This window comes from Cataglyphis hispanica, chromosome 1 (assembly GCF_021464435.1).
Source record: "Cataglyphis hispanica isolate Lineage 1 chromosome 1, ULB_Chis1_1.0, whole genome shotgun sequence".
Lineage (NCBI taxonomy): Eukaryota > Metazoa > Arthropoda > Insecta > Hymenoptera > Formicidae > Cataglyphis > Cataglyphis hispanica.
Genome location: NC_065954.1, coordinates 12,874,345 through 12,886,919, shown reverse-complemented (window position 1 = coordinate 12,886,919; position 12,575 = coordinate 12,874,345). Strand labels below are relative to the sequence as shown.

The following is a 12,575-nucleotide window of genomic DNA, read 5'->3' as shown; positions in this document are numbered from 1 at the left end:
ATTTTCTCGTTCAACAGCCGAACGAGTACCGAATGTGTTTGTTCTGGTCCGGGTGTAATTTTCATAGCGAACTCGACGTCGAAGCGAATTACGCAAAGTTGCGCACAGTTCATCAAATTCGTTATATTCGCCCGTATTATAGATTTAGGCGAATTTTAATCAAATTTTTAAACTTGCGAAAGATATATATATATATATATATATATATATATATATATATATATCGTCCCAAGTTCACAATTTAAAGGCGCTGCAGCGCTTAAAAGTCAAAGATTTTTATTTTAATAACCAATGATGTAATCTCTTAAATGTAAAAAAACTCTTTCGTGTTAACGCCAGCATCCCGGAAACGAAAAGATAACGCTTGATCAATTAATACGTCAATAATCCAGACGAAATTGCAAACTCCTCGATCACGCTCGAAGGACTTCAACGAGTAGCTAGCTCGAGATCCTGCATAGCGTCAGCGGCGGCGATCGAGAGCTCCAGAGGGCGAAGCGATAAAGCCTGAAAGGACTCTCGGGAGAGTTCCAGCGCGGCCGCGAGTCCGAAGATTTATACGTAACGGGCAGCGCTATAGAAAGAGACAGAGAGAGAATCCTCTCCCCTTTCCGGTGCTTCGAACTTGACGAAGTGCATGCGCCGCGGTCTAGTCGCAACGACTCGAAACACGGACATCTACATACATATACAGTGCGGTTCCCTCGGAACTCACCGCTCTCAAGGGAGACGACGTCTTCCCGGCATTCGAGCGGTAACCGCACACACTGGGGACCGAACGCGTTTAAAGGGACCGAATTTTACAGCGAACCCCGAAGAGATCTTTCGCCCAGGGATGCCTCCGAGCTGACCAACTTTGAACGACTTTGTCGCTACGAATACATCTCAAGAAGTGACGTAACGATGCTTTTGAAATATGTCGCGAACTTACTTCGATACTTCGTAACATCGTCATGTAGATTCATCGCTTCGCATCACGTGTTCATCCTTACAGAAAAAAGCGATGTTTCTCATAATTTTAAAAAGCATTTCTCCGAGATGGAAAGAAGGTAACAATCATCTAACAGATAGTTTGATATCTCCTATAAAGTTTTATGAGTTTCTCATAAGAGTTATTTTTATAGAAATTATATTTATATATGCGCATGATCTGTTTTTCTTTTATAAAAAATTTTTAACAGACAAATACGAAAAGTGTACACAGAAGATTAAAAATTATCAGTATATATATAATTTAAATTTTGAGGATATAATTATATATAAAAGAACCTTATTTCTTAAATCAATAAGAAATTAATATAATTACATTTAATTTGAATTTTGAGTTTCAAAAAATTATTGGAATTAAAAATTATGAAATTAAAGATTACAAAAAAATGTTATTGTGCAAAAATTAATATTGTAGGATAATTCAATATGCGTGCTTAAATTTGTTGCTTGTTAAATGTAACAACTGGAATTATTTTACAAACGGTGCGAGTGTGTTCAGCAGACGCGCTCACTGATGAAGCATATGAGTCGTTTATGGCAGTAGCGTTTTGATCGAAACACACATCGCACTCGGTGCACACTTCTATCTCATCCCCGGTTAATCGAGCATGTCGATGACGCCGTATATCGATTATCTGCCGCTTACCGGGATGTTATCGAAACGCGCTTAATTAACGGAGAACAAACTGCAGCGAGAATAACGACGCGAGTCGAGCGTTAATCGCGATGTGAGGAGCAAAAAGAGGCAGATGGGAGAAATTGCTTTCGTGTTATAAATTTTCTTCTTGCCTCTCTCTCTCTCTCTCTCTCTCTCTCTCTCTCTCTTTCCTCTTTTCCTAACTCCCTACCATTTTTATCAAAAAGATACATTGGCCTTATAACGATGTTTTATCCTACTGTCGAGATGCATTTTATTTCGTGCGATAAAACTTTACATTAAATACATGTTTTTGCTCTTCAGTCTTCTTATAGTATAGTTTATATATATTCCATAAATACGGTAAGATTAAATTTATTTTAATTCTTATTTCTCAAACATTTCCATTCAACATTTTTAATGTATCTCTCGCTTTCATTCCATAATAATTGCAAGACACGAATTTAGTTACGAATAATTGATTAAAATAATACTTAATATATTGGCTTTTGAACTAATTGTAAGTAAAATTGAGGAAAGCGGAATTGAAGTTCTCTCGCTGGCTTTTTACGGACTGATAGAATCAAGGGAAATTTAGGGGCGATCTCTCGTTTGGCGACGCGAAACGGCGCGTAGCCCGCAAAACAGCGCCCGCCATTCGCCAAGTTGGTACCGGCCAACGTAGTGAACGAATGGGACGTTAAATCGAGATGCTCCTCTCGTGTGCCCTCCACGTAATCCCGCCGCATCCTTGACCCCCGCCATCGTTTCCACGCACGCAGTAATTTACCGCGAAACACGCGCGTCGTTACTCAGCCATCGCTTTGTTCTCGGATTTTCTGCAAGTCGACGCTTGCCCGAGACCATTTTTTTGCTCCAAGATCCTTTACGTAATGATCGATAATGACGGCTGGACATGCGCCAACTAATGACTTTGGGAATGGAATGCCTATACTATGTTATTAAATATATTTGTCCTTACGTTACATCAAATTTATCTTATCGTCGAGTGAAGACTTTGGATACATTGCAATCCATATTTTTTATATTATTCAAAACGTTATTAAGCAACAATACAAAATCTTGAAATAAAACGTATCAAATATATGTCATGTAAGATTTAAAAAAAAAAATTTAATTAATGTGTCGATATATTTATCCATAATGATACAATAAATCAAAGATTAATACATTGACAATGAAAAGGAGAGAGAGAGAGAGAGAGAGATAGGATCGTAAAACTGCGTCCAAGTTTATTTAGGGGGAGATATGATGGCTGCTATAATATGATACCATCCAAGGAAAGAAAGAACGAAGGAAGAAGAAGACAGCGAGAGGGAGCAACGACAAGGGAACAGCCTTGCGCGAGCAGAAGGCAGGGAGAGTGGTGTAATAACTCTGTCCATGAAAGCCTCGTCGTGAGTTCATTAGTTCCGTACCGACGCGCCATAATGCTGGTTTAGTCCGCGGTTAGGACTTTCCACGGAAATACTGTGGCATCAGTAAATTCAGCGAATTTATTCGTGGATCTCGCGTCTCCAAACGTTCACATCTCAGGCTAAAAGATTGCATTCCGTCAAATGATTTGATAAACTGAACTCATCAGCCGTTTTAGAAGTAATTAGTTGGATTTTTTATTCTATGAATGTGAAGATTACTTATTATTGTTATAATATATGCTGGGATTAATTCTGATGACGAGATTAATTTTAAGAGAGAGTATCACGAAAAATTAATTATACTTTATCGTTTGAAACTTTAAATCTTATAAAAAGTTTTGAAAAATAAATACGCATCTCAAATGTTATGTTACGTGTTTCTTAGAATGTATATAACAATTTTTCAATTAAATTGATTAAAAATACTTACAATTTTAATTTTACAATTCCATTGTATTAATATATAAGATAAGATTGATAATATTAAAAATACCAAAAATTAAAAATTGTTTAAGTATTTTTTACAATATTTTAGATATAAATTCAAAAATAGAATTTTCCTTATAACGACAGAGAAAGAAATAAAATATATATATTTTAAATTCCTTTCATCAGAAATATCATCTGAATGCAAAAATTTTTTCGAGATTGGAGTCTCTGTGCACAAACCAACATTATAAACCGCAAAAACGCGCTCGTGCGAATAGATTAAACATCGCAACAACGTAATCCCATCAGCAACAACGGCAACTATCCTCTAGGCTTCTCGCGCATGCGGAGGTTTTCCGGAAACGGAAGCCGATGTGGATCCGGCCACAACGGACGTCATGTGTACGACAGGCTCGACCGCGCGCACGTAATCTCTACATTCGGTCCACCGTGAGTTGCAGGTTGCAGCTGCAATTGCAACGTGCAGTTGCATGCGCATTACCGCGAACTTCGAGCCGAAAGACTAAAGCAAGTAAAAAAAAAAAAAGATAAAACAAAAAAAAAAAATAAAACGCGTTTTGTGTTACAGAGAGGTACGACACCGCATACGCCTGCGAGGGCAAAACGCTGGAAATTGAGTGTGGCGAGGGGAAACTCATCCACCTGATACGGGCGAACTACGGCAGGTTCTCCATCACGATATGCAACGAGCATGGGAACACCGAATGGAGCGTCAACTGTATGTCGCCCAAATCGTTCCGCGTGCTGAACAACGAGTAAGTATCGCACGCGCCACGTTTGTATTTCCGTATATTTGCTGTGACTGTGACTTCATTCGATTTGCCCTGAACATATCCCTTTGATCTATTCCTCTGGGAATTGCCGCAGGCAGAGCTGACCGAGATAATTTAGCAAGAGATAAATACATATCCGTTTAATTGCAAAAGAAAAATTATTGAACGAATGAACAACACGCACAAGTCTCAAAAAATATTTTATGCAAAAAAAGCTATAAATAACTCAATCTTTTATACGTCAAATTATTTTTTTGGTTGAAATCTAATAATTGGTATCAGAATAAATTATTTAATGTATATCTATGTTTTTTTATCTTTAGAATTAATTTTTTATTGTATATATATATATATATATATATATATATATATATATATATATTATACATTCTCTTTTTTTGAAAATCAGGAAATCACTTTAATATGTATATAAAGCATTGAGGGAAGAATTTTTTGCATAAATTTGCTAATAATCGGTGTAAGATCTATAATAGAGAGGAATTGTATAATGGAAAATGATTAATAAAAAGCAAATAAATGTGAAAGATTAATTAATTCTTCCAAGAACAAATACAATTTTTAACAAGATAAATATTCGATGAAGCGATGAATAGATTCTTTAAATTCTTCTCAATTGCGGGAATTATTAGCGCACATAATTATCTAAAATTCTTTTTATATCGCCTTATATGAATTATTTTTTAAAGAATTAAGAAAAAAAATATCTGAAGATAAGCTCGGCAAACATTTTTAAATTTTTTGTCATACTAAAAGAGTAATATTTGTATAAGGAATAAAATATTATATCTTGATGTAATATAATTAAAATGTATTATATATATATATATATATATATATATATATATATATTTTTAAGAGATATTATGTATTTTGTTAATGCAATATATTTTGTTTTGCAATTAAATATGTACGCATTGTCTTTTTCTAATATAAAGTATATTAGTCGGACATAATAAATAAACTTGCAATATAAAATAATAATCAGCTCTGCTTGCGAAACGCTAACCGATCCCTCACAAGAAGAAATAGAAGATATGAACAATATAATTTTTGATTAAAAGATCGTCGCGATTGATGCGATCGATAATAGATGAGATTTGTCATTTTGGCGATTATCACACAATTTGTTTTCTAATAGACAAATTTACTAAAAATTTTACGGAGTTTTAGCATGATATCTCATGCCATTATCGTGAAATTTTTTTTATTTTATTAATGAGAACGTACGTATATAATTTCGCGATATACAATCTTGAAAGAAATCTCGCAACGCATGATAATGTGCGCTAAATTTAAAATATTATGTATTACATTATGTTCAATTATATCATATGGACAAGACTGATCTCTAAATATTAATTCGTCGATCAATTCATTTCTTTGTTCTTAAAATGTTATTCTTGCGAAGGGATCTAATGAGCGTCGTTCCTTCCCATCCCTATCTCGCTATCTTTTCTTCAAATCAACAAAATGGAGCATAAATTAAGAAAAACTAGTAAGAAAATAAAATAATCGGCCGAGAGACACGAGTTCGGTGGCGGACCACTTCATATGGTTGAGTGAACTGGCCAATTGCTGGACCATTGAAGAGCGCGTCTCACGACGGATCGGCTAGGAAGAGTCGCAGCATTAGCGATAGCTTCGCTATCACGGTCCTCGCGAGAATCCGCCTCGCGTTTCTCGGTCTGTGAAGGCATATTCATTAATTCTTGAAATCGATATCATAACTTTCATCTTAAGAGTTAACGACCTCCATACAAACATTATATTCTGAAAGGCGTAACTAGGATCGAGGAAAAAAAATAAAGTTTGAGAGGAAAATAAATAAAATTTTTTAATATATATATGTATGTGTGTTCGTAATATGTATTAATATACAATATATGTATACACGCGTACATATACATGTAATAAATTATTGTTAAAATATTTCTCTATTTATAATATATTTTTATCAATTATGCTTCTCTAAGATAAGATGATATGTTAAATAAGTTAGAAAGGATTATATAATACATTGACCTAATTACGCCAATGTTCATTCTCGGACTCTTCCGTTTTTAAATCTCGTGGATCTGATCATTTAGTCGCAAAAATTGCAACTGTTCCACGGAAAATTATATTGATCATATTTATAAAATATATCAATCATATTTATATTTATAAAAGAGATATTTCTTATGTTTTTCATTCATCTTCGATAATAATTAAAAGTCTCTCATATTATTTCATGGTATATTGTGACAGGATGCAAAAACGTATCAGATTTTATGTAAAATTCAATTCAGTTATTACAGCCAATTTTTCCGTGGAGCAGCCGATTTATTTAAAAAGTCTAATACACCCTTATATGTATTAGAAAATACTTTTCAGATTCTTTAGATTATTGTTTTTTTTACTCATTACTATTATTTATCATTCGCATCATTTACGCACACGCAAAATATGGTTATTTCATATTCGTCTCATAATTATACGCAATATAATATTTTTATTAACCAAGAAGAAATAACTCGGTTATATTTAGCATAAAGCTGTGCAATAAAAATAGTATGTGAGAGATATACGGAGGGGGACCAATATATATATACAATATTTATTATTTAAAGATGATATGTCGGCAAATAGCATCGATTGAATGATTTGTGAGAAAGGGTGAGAGAAGGAAAGATATATAGCTATTTTTAATAGATTCCATATTTATTCATATTTCTTAGTTTTGTTTGCAATAATGAAACAAACAAAATGTAATAAATTTTGATTAATGAAAGTCTCAAGAGATTTATTATCAATTCCATTAATTTCATCCATTAATATCAAGACAATTTATTTATTTATATAGTTTTCGTGCGGAAAGCGATTATTTACTATATCTATTATAATATCATTTGTGGGATAACAAATCTCAGTGAATTATATTAATTAATAATTAATTCAATAAACTTTTGATTATATATGTATATATAAATTTATTAGTAAAATTTATAAAACAAAATTAATATATGCATATAAAAGAAGAATTTTTGAAAGAATATTTTATATTTTTAAACGACTAGGAGATCTCTCTTTTGGATTGTACTTTGCAGAAAGAAATTAAATAACCATCTCATATAAAATATTCTATAATATTTGATTTATTTAAAAAAAGTATTAACGAAATATTGTTGACTTATCACTCATCGAGTGATGAGTCTAACATAATCTGTCTCTTTTTTTCTCTTGTTCTTTCTCATCTCGGCACAGTAATTTTTTTCAAATCGACATACGGAAGGATGAGCGCTATGACCGGTCATATTTTTCTCATTAATGATGAAATAACAGGTTAACGGCAAAATTTATAATATTCACGTCCGCTTTTCAAGCGCTATTGATATCTCTCGATGTTCATATACATCGTAAAGAGAAAAATCCCCATTTACGAAAAATTTTAATTTTCTCGCGGAATGATTCTGTCCCCTCCCCATACGTATTGATATTGGGATAAATTATTATCGCTGCAATCCCATTTAATGCGCGATCCTTTAGTCATTAAAATCGTCGTTGCATGATCAATCGATCGCTTTTGCCTACATCAGCGTTTTTTTGTTTTGCGGAATCAATTGAGAATCAGCGTATTTTATCATATTGGCAAACATTCGAAACTATCGACATCGATTTGCTGCTTTTCGCAACTTTCTTTGTATTGAATATTTTAATAATAATTGTAGAATACGTATTTCATCGTATTGAAAAATTTATTTATAATAATAATTTTGTGTGGGAATATTTATTATATATAATGCGAAAATTAATTGGCGAAATAATTCTATAAATTGTTGGTTAATAATTGAATAATTTATAAGAATTGTTAAATTGTTACATAATTTATACATTACATTATCCGAGAAGTATAAAATAAAAGAATCTCTCTTCGTAATTTATATGGGATATAACAAATGATATTTTTTAAATTACGCGTTTAATAAGAAAATTATATTCCATGAGATGTAATAAATTCCATAATTATTTTGCTCTTGATTGCAATATCGTATTCTGCAATTATCCGAATAAATGTTTATCTTGATGCAATAATAATCACATTTAAATTATTATGGACGAAAAGCTAATCCAATCGAACCAAATTAAATTGAACTCATTGTCGAATATATTTCCGTTTACGTTGCTTCGTTTTTTTATTGTTACGTTTGGTTATTAACAATTTTATTTAATTAACGATTTTTTCTTTAACGCAAGATGTCCGAAACAGAGTGGTATTCTTCCTTCTACAAGCATGTTTGTTCATTTGTATATTTGGTGGGGCAAGATGCTTGGGTTTTATCTGGTGTCTCCGAAAATCCTGTTAACACCCTCACCTTAATAACCGCATTAATACATTGTGAGCCGTTTCTAATAATTGCTGAAGCTGGCAACTGTCATAAATAGTGCAGTATATATGAATAGAAGATATATATCTGACAATTAGAATATGTTAAATATAATAAAACGGCTTATAATGCGTTAATTATGATATCTATTATGTGTATGTAAATATATTTGTTAGTTTTTTGAGTAGAAAAGAAATTATTATACTATTGGTTAAGGTATAAATAAAATGGAGCAAGTATATCAAACGCAAACAGCTACGTTGTAGATTAATATAACTATATAGTTATATAATTAGTTGCTTATAACTTGATGATTATAACACTAATTGTGTTACATTTGATATTATTTCTTTTTTTAATTCGTACATAACACTTCTCTTGCTCGTTGGAGCGCGCCTTGGAAATTTAATTAACATTATTTATACAGAAAGTCTTGAATACCTTAAAACAAACTTATGTAATGATATATTAATTGATGTAGTCAATACATTAATATAAATTAAATATTTATTTTAATCCTTCTTTCGTTTGTCTCTGAAAATATCAAGTTAATGTGTTTCTATATTCTCTACATATTTACGGTTTTGTATTATATAAATATTTGATTAATTTTCAATTAATATCTTTTTGACGTTTCTTTCTCTCTCTATATATATATATATACGAAATTTTTTTTATGTAAAACATTAATATTTAATATATATTATATATTATAATAAACATTAATATAATAATATAAATATATATTATAAGTTAATATATATAATAAATTATACATTATTATAAACATTAATATAATGATTTAATGTAATCTCAGAACTTTTACAAAGATACACTAAAAATAATTGATTGCTTTTTATGGAGTACTCCGTAATTAATGTAACAATAGCAATTTCCGCAGCCAACTAATTTCTTTTTCTTTTTTTAACTTTTCATGACTGAATAATCTCGCTACCACAAACTATAAACTATAAACAAAATAATCGCTCGCTTGAAAATAACAGTCGAAGAAAGACATACAGATGTATCCTGTACTTCAGATCGCGCTGCATTACTCCGGGAAATTTCTACGCGTCCTACAAATAATCGAGCGCGTGGCGAGAGAGAATGGGCCGAAATCATTTGGGAATTCCGTTTAATCGCGCTGCTAGCGAAACCAATTGCGGATTAACCGTCTGCTGGTTGCAATCGGGCTAAAGCGAGGGAGAAGAGAGTGCGGAGTGTCGGCGTAAAGGCTGCAATAGGCGGGTACGAGGAGAGGATTCACGTCCGAGATTACGATTTAAGTGAAATTGGGGTAGATAACAGAGGGGACGGGGGAGGGGAATGGTTAGCGAGGGGGGCGGAACGATTAATGAAATTGGATGCTGAGCCGTCGCCACCACCGCCGCGAAATTCAGTTCACCGCGATTTAGCGCAAAAAAAAAGAACGCTGTATTTATATTACGCTACGCGCATTTGTCAGGTAAAATCGTCAAATAAAATCGCGACAGGAACTGAACATCATTATCTCTTGAACACGCGACTTCTGACGTTTGAATTAGGCGAAATATTTACGAAGCAGTCAGATCAAAATTGCGTATGTTATGAATAAAAACTTATTATATTGAATATTATATACTTCCGTGTAATTTAAAATATTAATTTTTAAGCGCAATTTAAAGAAATGTTTTTAATTATTTTTGTACATTTAATCGCATGAATTAATAATGTGGAACCACAATTTAAAACTCAAATTGTATTTCAAAATATTTTTTATCGAGTTAATAATTTTTTGATTATAATCATTACCTTTATTTATGCTGTTATAAATTCTCGCGAATTCATCGTTATTATTTGTTTTATATACTACGCCGAAGAAAATCGCCGCTTAAATCTTATAATTGATAACTAAGAAACTGAAAAATGAATGGAATAAAGATAATTTTTTTTAATATGTCTCGCGCACGATAAAACACAATGAGTGATTATAGTACAGATTATATAACACAATTTGTGATATAGTTAAATTGTTCGCTGGGATTTGATTGACTATTAAAATTATTTCTTTTCCTTTTTCGTCCTTTATCGCGCCGTGAAATAATATCATATTATGTCATATGTGACATGTAAAAATTGCAATTATATTGAGCAGATTTGATTACTTCTTTTTATTATGTCTTTTTTCTCTTTCTTTTCGCGTATAATCTATCGAAATATTTATACTTTTGTAATGTAAAACATTTGAAAATATAAATAGAATTTTACGCATGTTTTTTTTTTTTTTTGAAAATTTACTTCATTGTAATAATTTTCATAATAATTTCTTTATACATCGCAAGCGTGTACTTGATAACGTTTCATATTTTTTAAGTTTCGATAAAAAATAAATTCTTGATATTAACATTAGAGTAACTGCTGAAATAATTTCGCGTTTCACTCCGGATGTGGCATTTTGATTTTTCACGAATTTAAAAAGAATTCGACAAAGATATTAAACAATTTTACGATTTGTCATTGCGTGACCGAATGAGAATAATTTTGTATTACATTTGATCTAATAATCATGAAAAATCATAATTTTAATAAATTCAGAAAGGTGGCTTGAAACAAAAAATTTTATAAAAAATTTTGAATTATGAATATCAGAGAGAGACAAAGAGAGAGAATGTGTAATGTTAATTATGCTGGTGTTCTTTTAATTAATATGTTTTAAATTATTATAAATGTTTTATATTTTCTTATATTATTAAATTTAATTACTTTGGATAAAGTTTGGATAGTTTTTGACAAAATTTTCTGGACCGCACGGGGGAGGAAAAACAATAATTGTGTCGTTAAAAAATATTGCGAATCGCGTATTTGTCAATATGAAACTTTTGTCCCACTCGATAAATAAATTGTCCTCCGTGTGGAGAATGAAGCGACTAATTGCTAATGAAATGATTGCACCGACACAAGTTCGTGTTTATCCCTCATCTTTCAACAAGAATTTTTTTTTTTGTAATGGAGGATTGTCCTCCCCTATTGTCACAAGTTCCAGGAAACTTTTCTTTCTTTCGCCGACTATAATATTTCATCGGAGTATAATGGACGCTGGAAATGGATCGACAAATTGGGCAAATTAATCCGAATAACGACTCAGCATCTTTTTTTTTTGTGAAGTCATATTTTTGACTTTTTGTTATAAATTTGTTATAAATAATAAATAACTTGACGTAAAAATATAAAGTATATCAAGTATATCGGATCCTATCGAATCGAATAATATCAGAATAATCTGATTTTTTTATATTTTTTTCGTGCTATAATCAATGCAACGAATTCGAAAAGAATAATCCTTATCGGTGCAAACTAATTCTCCAAAATTGCGCAACGTTATCAATAATTTGTAATTGAGCTTTGTTTATTGAAATTTATATCGGCGCGACAATACATACGGAATAAATCACTGTAAATTATTCTTGCATTGATTGGAAGACTCGCCAGAACAGCAATTATTTTTTGCAAGATAACTCTCTCTTCTCAAATCACGACATTAATCCGCTAATGGCGATGCAGCTTTTGAGGGAAATTTTATCATCCGCAATGGTTTTTTGTTGCAAATTATTACATTGATTGGAAGACGGATTGGAAATCGCTTTTTGTCAGATAATCTTTCAGACTAATTTGTTTGCAATTTTGCTAAAGCAAAAATGCGCGATGTGCAAGTATTGTTATTGCTATAAATTGTTGAAATAGATAAAATAATAATTTCATATTTATTATATATATACATTTGTGCTATCCGAATTTATTCTTCTGTAATTTCTATTATTGTTTTTAAAATTAATTAGCTCGTTATATTTGGTTCGATGTTCGTAATGTGTTACGTAAAATTATGTATTTATTGAGGCAGATAAAAATATTTTTTTGCGAAAAA

At 31.5% G+C, this 12,575-nt stretch overlaps 1 protein-coding gene across 3 annotated transcripts in view; it reads left to right on the top strand.

Annotated features, from left to right (window-relative positions):
- The window catches only part of LOC126848404 (latrophilin Cirl-like), a 398,190-nt gene that overhangs the window by 350,776 nt on the left and 34,839 nt on the right, over positions 1–12,575 (top strand). For all 3 annotated transcript variants that reach the window (XM_050589334.1, XM_050589423.1, XM_050589511.1), the window contains one exon: positions 4,085–4,271. In XM_050589334.1, the coding sequence (XP_050445291.1) occupies positions 4,085–4,271 (187 nt within the window). The remainder of the gene's footprint in view (positions 1–4,084; positions 4,272–12,575) is intronic.